At 30.2% G+C, this 22,115-nt stretch overlaps 2 protein-coding genes across 6 annotated transcripts in view; one reads left to right on the forward strand and one right to left on the reverse strand.

Moving 5' to 3' along the window:
* Positions 1–22,115, forward strand: part of LOC114126432 (fatty acid CoA ligase Acsl3) — a 120,118-nt gene that overhangs the window by 28,919 nt on the left and 69,084 nt on the right. The window lies entirely within an intron of this gene.
* Positions 11,731–16,341, reverse strand: LOC114127271 (kynurenine aminotransferase-like). 5 transcript variants are annotated; one of them, XM_050205767.1, is made up of 9 exons: positions 15,894–16,337; positions 15,267–15,411; positions 14,998–15,156; positions 14,003–14,153; positions 13,693–13,929; positions 13,366–13,612; positions 12,371–12,724; positions 12,140–12,303; positions 11,731–12,072 (listed from the first exon to the last, which is right to left on the reverse strand). In XM_050205767.1, the coding sequence occupies exons 3-9, from the start codon at positions 15,048–15,050 to the stop codon at positions 12,010–12,012; spliced, it is 1,269 nt and encodes a 422-aa protein (XP_050061724.1). In that variant the 5' UTR covers positions 15,051–15,156; positions 15,267–15,411; positions 15,894–16,337; the 3' UTR covers positions 11,731–12,009. The 5 variants fall into 5 exon arrangements, with proteins under 5 accessions (XP_050061724.1, XP_050061725.1, XP_027847258.1 ...); XM_050205768.1 differs by lacking the exon at positions 15,894–16,337 and adding an exon at positions 15,588–15,846; XM_027991457.2 differs by lacking the exon at positions 15,267–15,411 and having other exon boundaries at positions 16,192–16,341.

Genomic DNA, 22,115 nt, shown 5'->3' on the forward strand with positions numbered 1-22,115 from the left:
GCTGTTCAAGTTTTGACTTCAAGGAGAAATCGTCTTGGTGATATAACATTTAATAAATTATTGTGTTGCCGATCTAAACAATAAATTTATTATTATTTTTAATATTTTTATATATATTTGCAAAAGAAAGCATTTTTTACTCTTTTAATGTGTTATTTTAATCTTACTATAAAATAATTCATTATTTTTTTTTTATATAATAATATGTTGTATACTGTTTTATATTTATATAAATAGATTATAATGTTATAAATACCTATGTTGTTTAATGATATTTTTTATTTGTACACAAGACAGAAGAATCCAAATAAAAACTAATTTCAGGTTAGGTTAAAAAACTTATCTCAAACTAAAATTGGTATAATATTATATTATAACTAGAACTGAGTATGAGTATGAGCACAAGGTGGTGCATTAATTTTTAAAATTTAAAAATATGTATAAATATGTATTATTATTTATTACATTCAATAATTAATAATTATAGTAAATTATTATATATTATTATTATATATTACTATTTATTATAGTAAACTTCATAGAAAATATGGATGTATTAAAACATTTAACCTTTAATAGACTATTAATTAGCTAGGTACCACTTCAAATAATCACATATATTGTTTTATATTTATTATTTATGTTAAGTTTAATGGGAATGAAAATAAAGAGTTTATTAAATACAGATGTGTGTAATAAGATACTTTTTTTTTTGCATTATTGAGAATATTTTTTTTCTACTTGATTTGAATATTGTAATAAAATACAGTTATTTTAATTTTAATTAATATTATAAATTTAAATATTGAGGTAATGCCTTGTATACTAAGGTAACTATAGATAAAAATTATTTTATTTATCTATATCTAGATAAAATTGATTTTATCTATCTATATCTAGATAAACTCAATTTCTACAGTATCTATCTATATCTAGATAAATTTAAGTTTAGATATCTTATCTATATCTAGATATTTTACTTTTATCTAAGCACAACACTGGTCCTAGTGTAGTGAACAGTCGGTCGGATAATATTGTAAATATACGGTATATATTGTAGTAATTGCGAGGGTAACTAAAAACGCAACCCTTGGTACTAGGAACATATGGGAAAGATGCACCTTCTTGGCAGGATGGCCATCTCTGAGCCGCATATTGTTTACAATGTTTTACATGAAAAGAACGAATCAAGGCGCTTTCTTGTAAACAGGTTTTCAAATCGAGTGTCCTAGTGTAGTGAACAGTCGGTCGGATAATATTGTAAATATACGGTATATATTGTAGTAATTGCGAGGGTAACCAAAAACGCAACCCTTGGTACTAGGAACATATGGGAAAGATGCACCTTCCTGGTAGGACGGTCATCCCTGGGCCGCATATAGTTTACAATGTTGTACATAAAAAGAACGAATCAAGGCGCATTCTTTTAAACAGGTTTTCAAATCGAGTGTCCTAGTGTAGTGAACAGTCGGTCGGATAATATTGTAATTATACGGTATATATTGTAGTAATTGCGAGGGTAACCAAAAACGCAACCCTTGGTACTAGGAACATATGGGAAAGATGCACCTTCTTGGCAGGATGGCCATCTCTGAGCCGCATATTGTTTACAATGTTTTACATGAAAAGAACGAATCAAGGCGCTTTCTTTTAAACAGGTTTTCAAATTGAGTGTCCTATTATAGTGAACAGTCGGTCGGATAATATTGTTAATATACGGTATATATTGTAGTGTTTGCGAGGTAGACCTAAAACGTAAAATTTAGTACTAGGAACATATGTGAAAGGTGCACCTTCTTGGCAGGATGGCAATCTCTGAGCCGCATATTGTTTACAATGTTTTACATGAAAAGAACGAATATTGCAATTTATTTTAAACAGGTTTTCAAATCGAGTGTCCGAGTGTAGTGAACAGTCGGTTGGATAATATTGTAAATATACGGTATATATTGTAGTGATTGCGAGGGTAACCAAAAACGCAAAACTTAGTACTAGAAACATATGGAAAAGATGCACCTTCTTGGCAGAACGGTCATCCCTGTGCCGCATATAGTTAACAATGTTGTACATAAAAAGAACGAATCAAGGCGCATTCTTTTAAACAGGTTTTCAAATCGAGTGTCCTAGTGTAGTGAACGGTCGGTCGGATAATATTGTAAATATACGGTATATATTGTAGTGTTTGCGAGGTAGACCTAAAACGTAAAATTTAGTACTAGGAACATATGTGAAAGGTGCACCTTTTTGCCTCGACGGCCACCACTTTGCCGCATATACTTCACAATGTTGTACATGAAAAAAGCGAATATAAGCGATTTATTTTAAACGGGTTTTCAAATCGAGTGTCCGAGTGTAGTGAACAGTCGGTCGGATAATATTGTAAATATACGGTATATATTGTAGTAATTGCGAGGGTAACTAAAAACGCAACCCTTGGTACTAGGAACATATGGGAAAGATGCAACTTCTTGGCAGGATGGCCATCTCTGAGCCGCATATTGTTTACAATGTTTTACATGAAAAGAACGAATCAAGGCGCTTTCTTGTAAACAGGTTTTCAAATCGAGTGTCCTAGTGTAGTGAACAGTCGGTCGGATAATATTGTAAATATACGGTATATAATGTAGTAATTGTGAGGGTAACCAAAAACGCAACCCTTGGTACTAGGAACATATGGGAAAGATGCACCTTCTTGGCAGGATGGCTATCTCTGAGCCGCATATTGTTTATAATAATTTACATGATAAGAACGGATAAAGGCGCTTTCTTGTAAACAGGTTTTCAAATCGAGTGTCCTAGTGTAGTGAACAGTCGGTCGGATAATATTGTAAATATACGGTATATATTGTAGTAATTGCGAGGGTAACCAAAAACGCAACCCTTGGTACTAGGAACATATGGGAAAGATGCACCTTCTTGGCAGGATGGCCATCTCTGAGCCGCATATTGTTTATAATGTTTTACATGAAAAGAACGAATCAAGGCGCTTTCTTTTAAACAGGTTTTCAAATCGAGTGTCCTAGTGTAGTGAACAGTCGGTCGGATAATATTGTAAATATACGGTATATATTGTAGTAATTGCGAGGGTAACCAAAAACGCAACCCTTGGTACTAGGAACATATGGGAAAGATGCACCTTCTTGGCAGGATGGCCATCTCTGAGCCGCATATTGTTTACAATGTTTTACATGAAAAGAACGAATCAAGGCGCTTTCTTTTAAACAGGTTTTCAAATCAAGTGTCCTAGTGTAGTGAACAGTCGGTCGGATAATATTGTAAATACGGTATATATTGTAGTGTTTGCGAGGTAACCTAAAACGTAAAATTTAGTACTAGGAACATATGTGAAAGGTGCACCTTTTTGCCTGGACGGCCACCCCTGCGCCGCATATGATTCACAATGTTGTACATGAAAAAAGCGAATATAGGCGATTTATTTTAAACAGGTTTTCAAATCGAGTGTCCGAGTGTAGTGAACAGTCGGTCGGATAATATTGTAAATATACGGTATATATTGTAGTGTTTGCGAGGTAGACCTAAAACGTAAAATTTAGTACTAGGAACATATGTGAAAGGTGCACCTTTTTGCCTGGACGGCCACCCCTGCGCCGCATATGCTTCACAATGTTGTACATGAAAAGAGCGAATAATGCAATTTATTTTAAACAGGTTTTCAAATCGAGTGTCCGAGTGTAGTGAACAGTCGGTTGGATAATATTGTAAATATACGGTATATATTGTAGTAATTGCGAGGGTAACCAAAAACGCAACCCTTGGTACTAGGAACATATGGGAAAGATGCACCTTCCTGGTAGGACGGTCATCCCTGGGCCGCATATAGTTTACAATGTTGTACATAAAAAGAACGAATCAAGGCGCATTCTTTTAAACAGGTTTTCAAATCGAGTGTCCTAGTGTAGTGAACAGTCGGTCGGATAATATTGTAATTATACGGTATATATTGTAGTAATTGCGAGGGTAACCAAAATAGCAACCCTTGGTACTAGGAACATATGGGAAAGATGCATCTTCTTGGCAGGATGGCCATCTCTGAGCCGCATATTGTTTACAATGTTTTACATGAAAAGAACGAATCAAGGCGCTTTCTTTTAAACAGGTTTTCAAATTGAGTGTCCTATTATAGTGAACAGTCGGTCGGATAATATTGTTAATATACGGTATATATTGTAGTGTTTGCGAGGTAGACCTAAAACGTAAAATTTAGTACTAGGAACATATGTGAAAGGTGCACCTTCTTGGCAGGATGGCAATCTCTGAGCCGCATATTGTTTACAATGTTTTACATGAAAAGAACGAATATTGCAATTTATTTTAAACAGGTTTTCAAATCGAGTGTCCGAGTGTAGTAACAGTCGGTTGGATAATATTGTAAATATACGTATATATTGTAGTGATTGCGAGGGTAACCAAAAACGCAAAACTTAGTACTAGAAACATATGGAAAAGATGCACCTTCTTGGCAGAACGGTCATCCCTGTGCCGCATATAGTTAACAATGTTGTACATAAAAAGAACGAATCAAGGCGCATTCTTTTAAACAGGTTTTCAAATCGAGTGTCCTAGTGTAGTGAACGGTCGGTCGGATAATATTGTAAATATACGGTATATATTGTAGTGTTTGCGAGGTAGACCTAAAACGTAAAATTTAGTACTAGGAACATATGTGAAAGATGCACCTTTTTGCCTGGACGGCCACCCCTGCGCCGCATATACTTCCCAATGTTGTACATGAAAAAAGCGAATAGAGGCGCTTTTTTTTAAACAGGTTTTCAAATCGAGTGTCCTAGTGTAGTGAACAGTCGGTCGGATAATATTGTAAATATACGGTGTATATTGTAGTGTTTGCGAGGTAGACCTAAAACGTAAAATTTAGTACTAGGAACATATGTGAAAGGTGCCCCTTCTTGGCAGGACGGCTACCTCTACGCCGCATATAGTTCACAATGTTGTACATGAAAAAAGGCGAATAAAGGTGATTTATTTTAAACAGGTTTTCAAATCGAGTGTCTTAGTGTAGTGAACAGTCGGTCGGATATATTGTAAATATACGGAAAATATTGTAGTTTTTGCGAGGGAACCCAAAACGGAAAATTTAGTACTAGGAACATATGTGAAAGATGCACCTTCTTGCCAGGACGGCCTTCCCTGGGTCGCATATAGTTTACAATGTTGTTGATGAAAAGAAAGAATAAAGGCGATTTATTTTAAACAGGTATTCAAATCGAGTGTCCTAGTGTAGTGAACAGTCGGTCGGATAATATTGTGAATATACGGAAAATATTGTAGTGTTGCGAGGTAGACCTAAAACGTAAAATTTAGTACTAGGAACATATGTGAAAGGTGCCCCTTCTTGGCAGGACGGCTACCTGACGCCGCATATAGTTCACAATGTTGTACATGAAAAAAGGGCGAATAAAGGTGATTTATTTTAAACAGGTTTTCAAATCGAGTGTCTTAGTGTAGTGAACAGTCGGTCGGATAATATTGTGAATATACGGAAAATATTGTAGTTTTTGCGAGGGTAACCAAAAACGCAACCCTTGGTACTAGGAACATATGGGAAAGATGCACCTTCTAGGCAGGATGGCCATCTCTGAGCCGCATATTGTTTACAATGTTTTACATGAAAAAAACGAATCAAGGCGCTTTCTTTTAAACAGGTTTTCAAATCGAGTGTCCTAGTGTAGTGAACAGTCGGTCGGATAATATTGTAAATATACGGTATATATTGTAGTAATTTCTAGGGTAACCAAAAACGCAAAACTTAGTACTAGAAACATATGGAAGAGATGCACCTTTTTGCCTGGACGGCCACCACTTTGCCGCATATACTTCACAATGTTGTACATGAAAAAAGCGAATATAGGCGATTTATTTTAAACAGGTTTTCAAATCGAGAGTCCGAGTGTAGTGAATAGTCGGTCGGATAATTTTGTAAATATACGGTATATATTGTAGTGTTTGCGAGGTAGACCTAAAACGTAAAATTTAGTACTAGGAACATATGTGAAAGGTGCTTCTTTTTGCCTGGACGGCCACCCCTGCGCCGCATATGCTTCACAAGGTTGTACATGAAAAGAGCGAATATTGCAATTTATTTTAAACAGGTTTTCAAATCGAGTGTCCTATTATAGTGAACAGTCGGTCGGATAATATTGTTAATATACGGTATTTATTGTAGTGTTTGCGAGGTAGACCTAAAACGTAAAATTTAGTACTAGGAACATATGTGAAAGATGACCCTTCTTGGCAGGACGGCCATCCCTGGGCCGCATATAGTTTTCAATGTTGTAAACAAAAAGAACGAATCAAGGCGCTTTCTTTTAAACAAGTTTTCAAATCGAGTGTCCTAGTGTAGTGAACAGTCGGTCGGATAATATTGTAAATATACGGTATATATTGTAGTGTTTGCGAGGTAGACCTAAAACGTAAAATTTGTTACTAGGAACATATGTGAAAGGTGCACCTTTTTGCCTGGACGGCCACCACTTTGCCGCATATACTTCACAATGTTGTACATGAAAAATGCGAATATAGGCGATTTATTTTAAACAGGTTTTCAAATCGAGTGTCCTAGTGTAGTGAACAGTCGGTCGGATAATATTGTAAATATACGGTATATATTGTAGTGTTTGCGAGGTAGACCTAAAACGTAAAATTTAGTACTAGGAACATATGTGAAAGGTGCCCCTTCTTGGCAGGACGGCTACCCCTACGCCGCATATAGTTCACAATGTTGTACATGAAAAAAGGGCGAATAAAGGTGATTTATTTTAAACAGGTTTTCAAATCGAGTGTCTTAGTGTAGTGAACAGTCGGTCGGATAATATTGTGAATATACGGAAAATATTGTAGTTTTTGCGAGGGAACCCAAAACGGAAAATTTAGTACTAGGAACATATGTGAAAGATGCACCTTCTTGCCAGGACGGCCTTCCCTGGGTCGCATATAGTTTACAATGTTGTTGATGAAAAGAAAGAATAAAGGCGATTTATTTTAAACAGGTATTCAAATCGAGTGTCCTAGTGTAGTGAACAGTCGGTCGGATAATATTGTGAATATACGGAAAATATTGTAGTATTTGCGAGGGAACCCAAAACGGAAAATTTAGTACTAGGAATATATGTGAATGATGCACCTTCTTGGCAGGACGGCTATTCCTGCGTCGCATAAAGTTTACAATGTCTTACATGAAAATAACGAATCAACGCGCTATCTTTTAAACAGGTTTTCAAGTCGAGTGTCCTAGTGTAGTGAACAGTCGGTCGGATAATATTGTAAATATACGGTATATATTGTAGTAATTGCGAGGGTAACCAAAAACGCAACCCTTGGTACTAGGAACATATGGGAAAGATGCACCTTCTAGGCAGGATGGCCATCTCTGAGCCGCATATTGTTAACAATGTTTTACATGAAAAAAACGAATCAAGGCGCTTTCTTTTAAACAGGTTTTCAAATCGAGTGTCCTAGTGTAGTGAACAGTCGGTCGGATAATATTGTAAATATACGGTATATATTGTAGCGTTTGCGAGGAAACCTGAAACGTAAAATTTAGTACTAGGAACATATGTGAAAGGTGCACCTTTTTGCCTGGACGGCCACCACTTTGCCGCATATACTTCACAATGTTGTACATGAAAAAAGCGAATATAGGCGATTTATTTTAAACAGGTTTTCAAATCGAGTGTCCGAGTGTAGTGAACAGTCGGTCGGATAATATTGTAAATATACGGTATATATTGTAGTGTTTGCGAGGTAGACCTAAAACGTAAAATTTAGTACTAGGAACATATGTGAAAGGTGCACCTTTTTGCCTGGACGGCCACCCCTGCGCCGTTTATGCTTCACAATGTTGTACATGAAAAGAGCGAATATTGCAATTTATTTTAAACAGGTTTTCAAATCGAGTGTCCGAGTGTAGTGAACAGTCGGTCGGATAATATTGTAAATATACGAAATATATTGTAGTAATTGCTAGGGTAACCAAAAACGCAACCCTTGGTACTAGGAACATATGGGAAAGATGCACCTTCTTGGCAGGATGGCCATCTCTGAGCCGCATATTGTTTACAATGTTTTACATGAAAAGAACGAATCAAGGCGCTTTCTTTTAAACAGGTTTTCAAATTGAGTGTCCTAGTGTAGTGAACAGTCGGTCGGATAATATTGTAAATATACGGTATATATTGTAGTGTTTGCGAGGTAGACCTAAAACGTAAAATTTAGTACTAGGAACATATGTGAAAGATGCCCCTTCTTGGCAGGACGGCCATCCCTGGGTCGCATATAGTTTACAATGTTGTACATAAAAAGAACAAATCAAGGCGCTTTCTTTTAAACAGGATTCAAATCGAGTGTCCTAGTGTAGAGCATAGTCAGTTGGATAATATTGTAAATATACGGTATATATTGTAGTAATTGTGAGGGTAACCCAAAACGCAAAACTTAGTACTAGGAACATAAGTGAAAGATTCACCTTCTTGGCAGGATGGCCATCCCTGGCCGCATATAGTTTACAATGTTGTAAATAAAAAGAACAAATCAAGGCGCTTTCTTTAAACAGGTTTTCAAATCGAGTGTCCTAGTGTAGTGAACAGTCGGTCGGATAATATTGTAAATATACGGTATATATTGTAGTGTTGCGAGGTAGACCTAAAACGTAAAATTTAGTACTAGGAACATATGTGAAAGGTGCCCCTTCTTGGCAGGACGGCTACCCCTACGCCGCATATAGTTCACAATGTTGTACATGAAAAAAGGGCGAATAAAGGTGATTTATTTTAAACAGGTTTTCAAATCGAGTGTCCTAGTGTAATGAACAGTCGGTCGGATAATATTGTGAATATACGGAAAATATTGTAGTATTTGCGAGGGAACCCAAAACGGAAAATTTAGTACTAGGAACATATGTGAAAGATGCACCTTCTTGCCAGGACGGCCTTCCCTGGGTCGCATATAGTTTACAATGTTGTTGATGAAAAGAACGAATAAAGGCGATTTATTTTAAACAGGTTTTCAAATCGAGTGTCCTAGTGTAGTGAACAGTCGGTCGGATAATATTGTGAATATACGGAAAATATTGTAGTATTTGCGAGGGAACCCAAAACGGAAAATTTAGTACTAGGAACATATGTGAAAGATGCACCTTTTTGCCTGGACGGCCACCCCTTCGCCGCATATACTTCACAATTTTGTACATGAAAAGAGCGAATATAGGCGATTTATTTTAAACAGGTTTTCAAATCGAGTGTCCGAGTGTAGTGAACAGTCGGTCGGATAATATTGTAAATATACGGTATATATTGTAGTAATTGCGAGGGTAACCCAAAACGCAAAACTTAGTACTAGGAACATATGGGAAAGATGCACCTTCTTGGCAGGATGGCCATCTCCGAGCCGCATATAGTTTACAATGTTTTACATGAAAAGAACGAATCAAGGCGCTATCTTTTAAACAGGTTTTCAAATCGAGTGTCCTAGTGTAGTGAACAGTCGGTCGGATAATATTGTAAACATACGGTATACATCGTAGTGTTTGCGAGGGTGGCCCAAAGGCCTAAACGTAAAATTTGGTATTAGGAATATATGTGAAAGATATACCTTGTTGGCAGGACGATCATCTCTGCGCCGCTTGTAGTTCACAATGACTTAAACGCAGTGCTGTACATGAATAAGACGACTATGATTTCTTTTAAATACAAAACATTCAATAAATCGTTTTCGAACCGAGTGTAGTGTGTTACCGGTCAAAATATGTTGCAGATGTACCTATATTGATGGTTTTATTTAAGAGGGTGACATAAATCGAAAAATTTAGTATTAGGAACGTATTCGAAAGATTTTGCAACTTGTTAGCAGGGCGATCAATCCAACGTCACATGTAGTTCACAAAGACTTAAATAAAGTATTATACGTGAATAAAACGAATACGATTTATTTTAAATTAAAATTTTAGACGTTGTGGGACGCATAGCGTATGATCTTGAGAGGGAATATTTACAACCCTATTATGCTTATGCAATTCGATAAAATCAAAACATTTTTAATATCCCTAAAATGTGATGATAGATAAAGAAGGTAGGTATGTGAGTACTGTTCTACTACACACTAGGTATATTGAATAGATCACTGCTATAGATTTATTAAATTTGAATTCATAATGATATACCTATTACCTACATATCATTTTAAGTAGGTATACGAAATATGATTTTAAGCGGAAATGATCTATCAGTCATTCTGAAGGAACTGAACTACGAAAAAGTGAATTTCTCTATCATAGTTTTCTGCGATTTTAATTCATTCTGTGAATAATGAATATCATTGCTAAAATGTTTTTAAAATAATAGATAGATACTAAATATTTTAGTACGTATACCAGTAAAATACTACTTGTATTATACTATTACAACATTGTGTATACATAACCTAGTACAATATTTTTACAAATAATTTGTGTTTATTCGTCATAATATTTTAACAAACATTTTTAGAATTATTGAATTGAAAATTTCATATGTCTGAATAAATAACACAAAAAAGTGTCAAAATAGTTTGAAAATATTATGCATTTACCTATAGTGTTTCATGTACCTACATAATATTCTAATATAAATGTATGATAAAAATAACAAGTATTTACAACAAAAGAACAAACATAATTTTTCCTTTGTGTGCGTGTGTGTGTAAAAATTCCGGTTTTCATTAATTTTCTTGTTGATCATACAATTTATTATTGTGACAAATACTGAAGATGTTCAACGTTAATTAATTGACCTTTCAAAATTATTGATGGGATATAATTTGTTATCAAAATCTCCCTTCAAAGCTGAAGGATGAAGTATTTTCAATTATGTTATTGTCATGTTATACAGTATACAAACACACCTACAACATATTATAAAATTGACATTATTGTTCGAGCCATTTTCCTATAAAAATTAAAAAGAAGCCTGTAGGTACAATTTACAAAGATGAGTTATCACATATTTTATGGTTAGGTATTAATTTATTCTAGTTACGTGCAATTTATTTTAATCCTAATAATAATAATAACAATAAAAAAAATGTCAACGATTTAAAGTATAATTTATTTTGTATTAATTAATAAATTACTCATTATCCTTTTATAGTAGGGTACACAAAAAAAAATAGAAATCAGATTTTTTTTTTTTGGGGGGGGGGCATAAATTGAAATTAATAAAAAAAAAAATTACATTTTCTAAAAGTATTAAAGAAATTCATACAAGTAAAACAAATTAGTTAATTTACCTAATCTTGTCTATTTTAGTTTACAATAATAATTTAGTCACTTTTTAAATCTCAATTGAAATTATTTTGAAATACTTGAGAATTTTTTTTTTTAATTTAAAAATATTTTATGAATCTGAATACATTTTTCTAAGAAAAATGTAATTTATTTTTAATTTTGATACACTATATTATACATATGAAGTCTAAATGATGATACCATCAAAGATGCTAAATGATTATGTTAATTTTAGATACAGTAATGTTTAATGTTTTCTTATTAAATCATATAAAACTGATATTGTATTGTATTAAGAACATATTTTAAGTGGTTTTTTTTTTTTTTTTAATAATAATTCATTGGTTGCATTGTTACATACTAACTGATGTTTGGTGTTTCTATCTTATATATTGAGAGAATAAAAGTAGTGTTTTTGAATATCAGGAAAGTAAAAATTAAATCTATTTACTTTTATTTTTTTTTCATACAACATATTATTAACGATAAAATTTATCATGAAAACTTTGAAATATATGTGTTGTATAATTATTAATTATGATTAACTTATAATAATAGATATTCATTTATAAGGTATATAATAGATTAATATAATAGATTTCATAAACTGACATTTATAAAATGTAAAAAATATAATTTATGCGAGAATAATCATTCTATTAAAAATGATTAACCATTGCAACAACAATTTTAAAACTAAGTGAGCTTTCAGGCTTTTAGGATAATTTGCTTGTCCATGTAGTTAAAATTTTTTCAGCTTCCTTTAAAGTTTCATCTTTCTAAAAACAAAAAAAAAAATCAAATTTAATATTATACTTAAATGAAGGAACTATTTTTAAATATTACTTTGAAGAAACAAAGACGCATATAGTTTTCAGCCGATGGTTTACTGTTTTCGGAAAAAAAGATTGAAAATGGTATACTTTGAAGTTTGACGTTTTTGGAAAGCCATTTTGTAAACTGTAAATCCTTGTACTTATCAGTTTCCAGGCTTAAATCTATTTTATTTTCTAAACAAACAAATATAAATCATTGTTTATTACAAGATTTTATTGATAAAAATATGTCTTAACAAACCAAGTGATGTCCAATTTGAAATTATAAAGTATCCACCATCAGGTATAATAGGTTTGAATCCAGTTTCTTTTAACACATTGGACAGAAAAAGCATTTTTGGTCTTAACTCTTTACATAGATTTTGAAAATAACTTTCTGGTGTATCAAGAGCACTGATTTCATGCTCAAATCCTCTTGCAGTAGCTTCCTGAACTGGTGTTGCACATGTATAAATTGCAGTCTGATGAACAACAACAAGATTTTTTATAAGATTAGCCGGACCATATGCCCATCCAAGTTTCCAACCAGTCAAACTAAATGTTTTTCCAGCAGATCCAATCGTAATTGTTCTTTCCCACATATCAGGAAGTGTAGCTGAAAACAAAAATAATTTTTTAAACTAATACAGGTACCTAACTTAAGTGTTATTAAATTATATTATAATATTTTATTACCAGCCCCCCTCCCCCCTTCACATCAAATTTTGGGTTCCTGTACTTAACTGTTTGTGGGCCCTATAGAAAATTTCCAAAAATTATTTTATATCAGTTATTAGAAGACAAGAATATTCGGAAATTTTAGTATAATAATTCATTATGTGACAATATTATTTAAATGATTTAGAAAATTTGAAAAATAGCACAGTATTGATTAAATCTAGCCTATGTGCTAGGTATATAAATCCATTAATTTTAATTGTAAATAGTTATTACTCATATAGCCTCTATAAGTGATACAGATGTTTCATACATGACAACTTCTAGCTAATCGATGGTTAACCTGAAAATTAAAATATTTTATAGCAATATATGCATATATTGTATATAATATATATATATATAATATATAAATATGAGTATCACAAAATATTATTTAATATAAAATTTCAAAAATTACAAATTTATTTAAATCAGGGTCCCTGTACTTCAGGTCTAACTACCCCTGCTAAGTGGTAACCCAAGTTGTAACTTATATTATGATTGCATAAACAACAATACTATACAAAATTAAATTACCCATTCTTATGTGCTTAGCTGGTTCGTACACCATCCACTCATATACCTCGTCAGATATAACTAGTACATTATGTTTTTTGGCCAAATCTGCAATCATTGTTAACTCGTCATAATCAAATACTTTTCCCAATGGATTATGCGGTGTGTTAACAATGATAAGCTTAGTTTTAGAGTTGAATAATGATGCTAGTTCTTCTGGGTCAAGTTTCCAATCACTCGAATGTGATACTGAACTGTTAGGCTTAGTCTAAAAAAAATAATATGGTATCATAATTATTTTGTTTTTGTAATTTTTGTGATATCAAATTATTTTAAAAATATTCTTACATTCTTTAAAGCTATGAATCTGGGAGTTCCTCCAGCGATACGTACTAATGGTTCATAGCAATCAAAAAATGGTTCAATAATAATTGCTTCATCTCCCACCTCAATAGTACTCTGTATAGTACAAAAAAGTGCTTCATATGCTCCAACTGTAATCAATATTTCATTAAGTGGATCAATTTCCCGGTTAATTAAGCTTGAATATAATTTGGACAATGCTTTCACCAAACGTATATGACCCTATTAATTAAAAATAAAAACTATATTAAAATTATTTAGAAGTAAAAATTTATTTTTTGGATTTGAGTATTACCAAACCACGAGTATATTGATGAGAGTATAAATTCTTTTCCGAGGCCACTTCAGCTAAAAAATTAGAAAAACGTGATGGTGGTTCATAATCTGGAAATCCTTGACCTAAATTCAAAGGCTTAGTAATCATAGCCAAATTATTGTATTCAATCCTATAAAACAAAAATAGATTAAATTAAAAATTATATTTAATCAATATAATCTAATAATATTACTACTTATATTAGGAGATATCCCTTGTATACCAAAATTTCAATTTTTATACATTGAATTACTCCAAAAAATTATTCTGCTTTAGAATAAGGAACTAAAAATGCATGTTGTAAATAATAAATTTAAAATAAATTATACCTAATGATAAAAAAATTGTTAAAATATTACTTTCAAAAATCAATACTTAATAAACTTTCCAAATTATAACTAAATAACACTAAACCACATTAAGCCACTTGAGAAATGTGACTGATTAGTATTTTTTTTCTGTTTTTAAGTAGCTCATTTTTTAACATAAATTAAACATTAGTTGAATTTCATTGAAAATAGTAATATTATTAATACCTAATAACTTTGCCAATAAATAAATAATAAAAAAAAAATTGTATTTTGTAACTTAAAGTTCTACAATAATCTTATTAATAATACAATTTATTTGAATTATTAAATAAGTATAGTTTTGATTAAGAAATAAAAATATCAATGACACAAAATGATGAAAGTCTATAATTCTATATTGTACCTGTTAATTTCAACATAGATTCTTAAAGTACATATCAACAATTATATTTGTAGTTTTATAAATTAAAAACCCATAGTACAAATAATTTGATTTAGTTTGGTATTTTTGTAAAATGTTTGTGAATTAGGAAGTAAATATAAAAGTATATAAGAAATATAGCATAATCATTGGAATCATATAAATTAATTTAAAAAATATAATATTATATAAACTCATAACATTTTAACATTTAATAGATCATAATATAATAAAACACTTACCAAACGTTAAATTGGCCAGATTCGTATCTTGATGCTAACTTAAACTTTTCCATTTTATTTTGATAATTATACACTGATAGGAACAAATTTCTTTTTGAAAAAAAATTAGTATTTATTAGCACAGATTGAACTCTTCTAATACTATTGCACAATATTATCCTAAATGAAAAACAACAATATACATTACAAACTAAAACTAAATATTTAGTATATAATATTTAACGTTAGGTAATAGTTAGAGTAATAAAAATTCTTTATACAGTAGGTACCTTTTTATGTTAACTACAAATAAATGTGTACATTTATTATTTTAACTATACACAGCTAAGAACTATCCAAAATCAATAAATTACTGGTGCATAGCATTAACCACTAGTTAAATGTGACTGTTAGCTCGTCATCTGTGCATCAAGACTGAAATATTCAATAGTGAATTAAATCCACAATAATAATTGTAACTGATAATATGAGAATGGCCATAAATATCAAATTTAATATGTACGTGATATAATAAATCGACCTAATTTTTTTTTAATGTGATTCAAACGCCATACACATTAAGACAACTATAATATGTTTAATGAACTTACATATTAATACTAGATACTGTTTTTTTTTTTTTTTTTTATTCGAGTGGCTTATAATTATTGTGATTATTATTGGAATAGATAATAATATACAAATTAATTTAACAATAATTAAAATTTTAAATATCACAACATGATAATTCGTCGAAGTACCGCGGTCTTAAGTGTGGGTAATAAAACGTTCGGTGTAATTTCACGAGGAAAAAAATTATTAACGACAACTGTTTTGTTTCAGATAAAATAAAATACTATTTGTAAAAAGGGCGATGACGCGATTAACTAGAACAATAAATTATCATATTTTATTACCGGTAATTTTAGCTTATAAGTTATAACAATAATGTTATCATTTCGTGCTGATACCGCACTCGCAACACTGTTGACACTCGACGGTTTGTTGACGGCACTAATTCATTTGTTCCTTGTCGTAACTTTTTAGCTGTGTTAGTTCATAGTTGATGCAATAAATGCGGTCTTTCGATTCTAACCATCACATTATTATCTACTAATCGTTATACTTCGAACGGCGCGCAATTAAATCGAACACTACTACACTAGAACGTGTTGTCTGAAAGAATTTTTTAACTTGTTTACATAACGGACTTACATTTTATAATCACCGTGATGTCTGAGGGTCACGGACTAGACTTGTGACGGATTCGTTGGTAGCTTAATCCATGCTAATACACGCACACGCTGTTACTACTCTGTAAACGTTATGAATTTAGAAATTAATATAATGAATATTATTGAAAAAAAAAAAATAATAATGAAACGGTATCTACAGATAACAATATTTGCTTACTTTGGGTTATCAATAAGTTATCAATAATAGTCGCGATATAAAAACATAATACAATAATATGATAATATTAACTGTTGCTAATTATTATTCTTTTCTGTGCTAATTCTTTCAACTGCTACTGCGATCGTATTGTACCTATATAATATTATTCCATTCGTAGTTGCTCATAAAACAAAATATTTACGAGTCATAGGTTATCATCATCAACTTAGTACCTACCTACAACTGAAGAATGTAGAACAAATTTTAAAAATAAAAACAAAAACGTTTCTATGTCTATACATAGGTGTAGGAGTGAATACACGATGAACATTTGAAATTATTGTTATTTCTAAGAACTAACCAAAGTAGGTAACGCTACATCTAATAATTATCGCATACACTTAGTACTCGATGCCTTTACTGGCTATTGTATTTGATTACCCTATGCGTATACATTTTAAACTTAAAATTCAAGTTGGTAAATGAGTAATTATTCAGGTATTTATTTTTACTTCAACAAATGGTTCAATTCAATTATATTTATCGCTCATTAGAATATTTACTGAAATTAATTCAACAATTGTGGGTATTTTTAGAAGAAAAAAGACTTTCCAGACGCCAGTGAAAAGATTAAGAGGACGCTTAACAGTAAATATTGAAACCAAAAACGAGGTTCACCTTCACCCAAACAAGTTTTATCGGCCATAAATTGTTAATAATAATAATAAATTATAAATAATAATTATTAATTATTTTAGAGTTTCGGTGTTTAAACAATGTAAAAGGGAAATGGGAATTTTAATTTCTGTGACGTAGTGTTTTATTTTGCGTATGAAATTATTATGAAATGTGTTACCTATCACCTATTAAATCTTCGCCACATCAATAATTATTGAATTCACTTTTTTTTTCATGCCTAATAGAAAAAATTACTTTAAGATGATGCAATGGCACCGTTTGTTTTCTCTCTCTGTCCCCAACGCGCAACACGGTAAATTCACGTTAAGCTGAACCGACCTTGTGTTACCTACGTTAGCTTAGCTTTAGTATTGAGTGTAGAGTAAATTGATCTGAAATAAAACTTAAAGTCGAGAATATTATCTATGCCTAATCACACGTCGATTTTTAAAGTATTTCGATTTTAAAGGACGTTATAATCATTGTGAAATATTTTACATAATCGAATAGAAATTGAAATATCGTAAAAAACCAGACGTACCTATATAAACACAGATAATGTTAAATAATAGGTATATGTGATAAGGTCAATATACTTTTATACCTATACCTATACTATAAAGCTAACAACACAATATAAGTTACGAGCTAGTTTTGTCGAACTCGATTTTTCTGTAGCACAAAATGCTGATATCATCTCAACCCCTTGACAAATATAAATGTGATTACTCAGTCATCTATACATTTTACTCATTCCTCAGTGAATAAAATATAGGTACATTATCTGACCAACGAATATGTAATGTATGCTGTAACATACGAATTCGTTACGTTATTTTACTTATTTATTATACCTTATGGCATATATGTTTTTGAGTTATAGTCATCAGCTGCAGTGATAGATTTGTAGATATAGTGTTGAATATACAATATTTTATCGCGTACCTAACGACATTTTCGAGGAACAAAAATATTTTGATATTTTAAAAAAACATAGTTATAGTATAAACGGATATAGGCAGGAACTCGATTGATGTCTTGTCGTTTTTATGACCGAGTTAATAATAAGTTCGTATCTTCGTACACTATTTTATTTTATCGTGAAGGGGTTGTTTTTAACAGAAATTGACGTGGACGTGTAATACTTATTATATATTAGGTAGGTATACACAATACAACAATAGCCACTATATAGGAATCTATTCATTATTACTTTATTCCGAGCAGCGTACGATTTTAGTTGATCATTAGACCGATACTCGAGCACGATAAAGTTTTTTTTAATATATTATACATATTTATATCTAGTAAAAAAAATTGTTGAAAAAAGTATAAAAAATAATTTAAGTTTCAACTCACTTTTACCTACTTATGTATACAATTATATTATGTATACGGCATATCTATATAAGTTTTTGGTCAATAGTCTTGACCAGTCTTTGGTCAGTTGATTGTCATTGAATAATGTTAATTATTGTTATTATTTATGTTAAATTGTATAAATAACTTAAGTAAATTTGTGTACATTTTTACGAAATTGGATAATTATATGAAAATTAACGATTTTAGTTATTTGTTATCAGGTACCTATTTAAGAAATAACACTTATAAAAAATTGAAGCTCTTCACCATTGCATATATTATCATTAATTTTAAAAATATTAAAATTAATTTAAAGCTATTCATTCTGTTCTACATCTAGTATAGACTTAAAAATTATTAACAGTTATAGTCTAAGCTGTCTTACACTAAAATAACATCCTATGCGATACTTTGTTTTGTCAACAATTAGTGCAAATTATCTTTTTATTTTTTAATAGACATATTTGATATTTGAAATATAGACCTAATTTTCTTAAATATAATAAGTAACGTATACTTGAATATTAAACATAAAATAATCATTTATAATGAAATATATATTTTTAATACAGTTTTCTCGTCGTACGTATATTTGTTTTGTTTTTTTGCTTAAAATTTGTCGCACATAATCCTATCAAGTTAAGAACAGTCAGCTGGCTGTTTTATTCTAAGCTCTAGGCGTCAGAATGGTATAAAAAGGGCTTTCGGTTAAATATATAGTCGTTATATGGTCGGCGTGATATCTAAGATTGCAATTACAGTAATTATTAAACATGGTTTATAAGAATGAACAAAGAGTTTATGTTCAGGACTTACAATAACATTTATATAGTATTCCTAAATACCTACAATTAATATAAATCCATCATCAACCGAGTGGTTTTTTTTCATGTTAATTTTCTACTGTTAGTGGCAATGCTGAGTATCAATAAAATATTACAACAATGTCACGAGCCACAAGCGTGTGTTTTACATAAGTTTAATTAATTATTTAATTGAATACAACAATTAGTGTGCAAACATAGAATTGGAATATATTTCAATTATGGTGGGTGGGACAACATCACAGCTAATTAATAATAGTAAAATGATATCTATATGAATAAATGCATGATGTAAATAACTTTATGACAATTTAACTCTAAATGCTACACGCCAGAAGCAAAGATATATAAGTACGTACTATAGATAAAGAACTTTAAGCACCACTATTTTGTTGTATAGCGACTGAATAGTAATTGATTAAAAATATTTATATTTTATATACATCAATTATTATATAAATAATATTATTGAAAGGACTCTTAATGATTACATTTGTCATAAACAGAAATGAGTTTTATATAGTAATTAGAAACTTGGATAAATATATGCAATTAAAATGGCAGAATAAAATGTAAAATTCCTTTTATATTGGTTATTAATTTATTATCATATACCTATATTAAAAATAGTAAATTTATAATAATAAATTAATATTAAGTTTTAACCATTAAAATTTAAAAAATGTAACATAAAAAAAAACGTGGTCTAGTGGTACCGCACTACCGCTTTGATGTATAGTTGTCAGTTGGTCACTATTATATTTTATGTGTTAAACTTGAATTCATTGATTAGTATCATTGTTAACGAAGAACGGTTCTGAACGAAGATGGTTTTTCAACCTAAGATATACTTTCCAGTCAGTGGCGAAAAAGAAGGTTTATGTTTAGATGACCCGAATATCTCAAAATGTAAGTTCTTTATAATTATTGTAAGCCAATATTATGGAAAACCTTGTATTAAATTCTCAATTCTTAGTTACTGATACGAAAATTGTTAACTACAAAATAACATGCAAATATTCATGATTTTAATGAATTTGAACTTCAAAGTTAAAATTTTGCACATGTATTCTTATAATTTTTAAATCACTATTAGACTAAATTATGAGGAACTTTATATTACATTTTCAAGTATTTTGACTCAGCCAAAACAATTTTATCAATATTAATAAAAAAAACGAATATTTCAAATTTCAAATGCCTATAAATACATTAAATGCGTGAAATATTTTGAACATTAAATTATACAAAGAAAATGCCAATCTAAATAACTGATGAAATTTTAAAATACCTACGTCTTATGCTTTTTGAATAATAACAAATATATTGAAAATCATTTGAAGCCAAATCGTTATCGTTACGCCATTTCCTAAAAATTTTAAATTCAACTCTCATATCATTTTATTTCTATAATGATCCTTGAGTTTTCTTTATAGTTATTTTGAGTAAAACTTATGCACAATGTAGTGTTCAATTTTTCAACTTAAGACATAAATTCGAAAAATTTTATGAATTTTTAACTACAAAATTACTTTCAAATTTTCGTGATTTTGTAAAAATGTGAACTTAAAACTCTTACGAAGAAAATTGTGGTTAACAATTTTCGATTTTTTTTTAACTGTAATAAGAACAACTTATAAGAAACGTTGTATTAAACTTTCAAGTTTTTTGTGAGCACCAAAAATTTTTTTCAACATTTCAAAAAATAATTCTTAGAAAAACCTAAAATTTTAGTTGTCTATAAATAACTCAAAAAATGCCAAAATATTTTAAAAATTTAACTATATATAGATAACTCTAATACAAACATTTTGTGAAAATTTCAAGTATTTACAGTGATTCGTTTTTAAGTTACGAGTACAACCATATAATAAAATTGATTTTGTCAAAAACTGTTTTTACGTAAAAGTTCTCGTTTTTCTGTTCATTTTTTTTTGTTTTTCCTGATTTATTTGAAAAATACTGGACATTTTTTACTTTTGCGCCGCTCTATAATGTACCAAGGATATTCACTTTGTCGTTGAAAACCACCCCTGAAGTTTGAAATTTAAGTTTTATTTCGATGGGTTACCAAAAAAAAAAAATACATTGTAAAATTAATATATTATTATCACTTCATTCAAAATTTAAAATACAAATTTTAAATGTTAAAATTATTGTTCCAATTAATGCAATTACATTTTAAAAAAGAAAAATTTTCAGTTAATTTGTAAACCGTCGAGGTAACCATTGAAATAACCTAAGAAACTTTTGGAAAAAAACCAGATTTATCAACTAATTTATCTATTAAGTTTTATTTTATTATTAATATTATATTTATATTAGTTAAATTAAATAAATTAAATTATATGTATTTATATCATATATATTCATGGTTACTAGAAAATGTTTAAGTATATACCGAGTACCGACTTAAAGTTGAATGATCTGATTTTATTCTTGATACAACAGGAATAAAAGGGCAAGTGTTTCAGCCTTAGCTATAAATATCAGACAATTTTATAAGTATTTATTACAAACTAATTTTGATTATTTTTAAATGCTTATAAAAAAATTACAATTACCTATGTTATTTCAAATTTATTGCAATTTCTAAAAAAAATTCTAGTTAACGACGTATCTTATATAAATAAAGAAAATTTGAAGTATTTTAAACAAATAAAACTCCAACATATTTTTAAAAATATATAATGTAAAATAAAGACTTACATAAGTATTTAATAAGAATAAGTTTCTTAAGAAATAAATTTTGAGTTTTTGGCTACAAAATAATTTGTAGTGTTGAATTTTTAAAATGTATTAATAAATGTTATGGTAAATTACGTTACTAACCGTATGTAATAGAAAATTTTAATAATAATCAGATACTGTTTGTCTTTT

This window comes from Aphis gossypii, chromosome X (genome assembly GCF_020184175.1).
Source record: "Aphis gossypii isolate Hap1 chromosome X, ASM2018417v2, whole genome shotgun sequence".
NCBI classification, from domain to species: Eukaryota; Metazoa; Arthropoda; class Insecta; order Hemiptera; family Aphididae; genus Aphis; species Aphis gossypii.

Bases quoted from the DNA above. Each gene is read 5' to 3' on its own strand.
- LOC114127271 (XM_027991457.2), bottom strand. The intron at 13,930-14,002 runs GTAATACTCAAA...TTTAATTAATAG, and splicing joins ATCAATATACTCGTGGTTTG to GGTCATATACGTTTGGTGAA. The intron at 12,725-13,365 runs GTAATTTAATTT...TTTTGTTTTCAG, and splicing joins AGCTAAGCACATAAGAATGG to CTACACTTCCTGATATGTGG.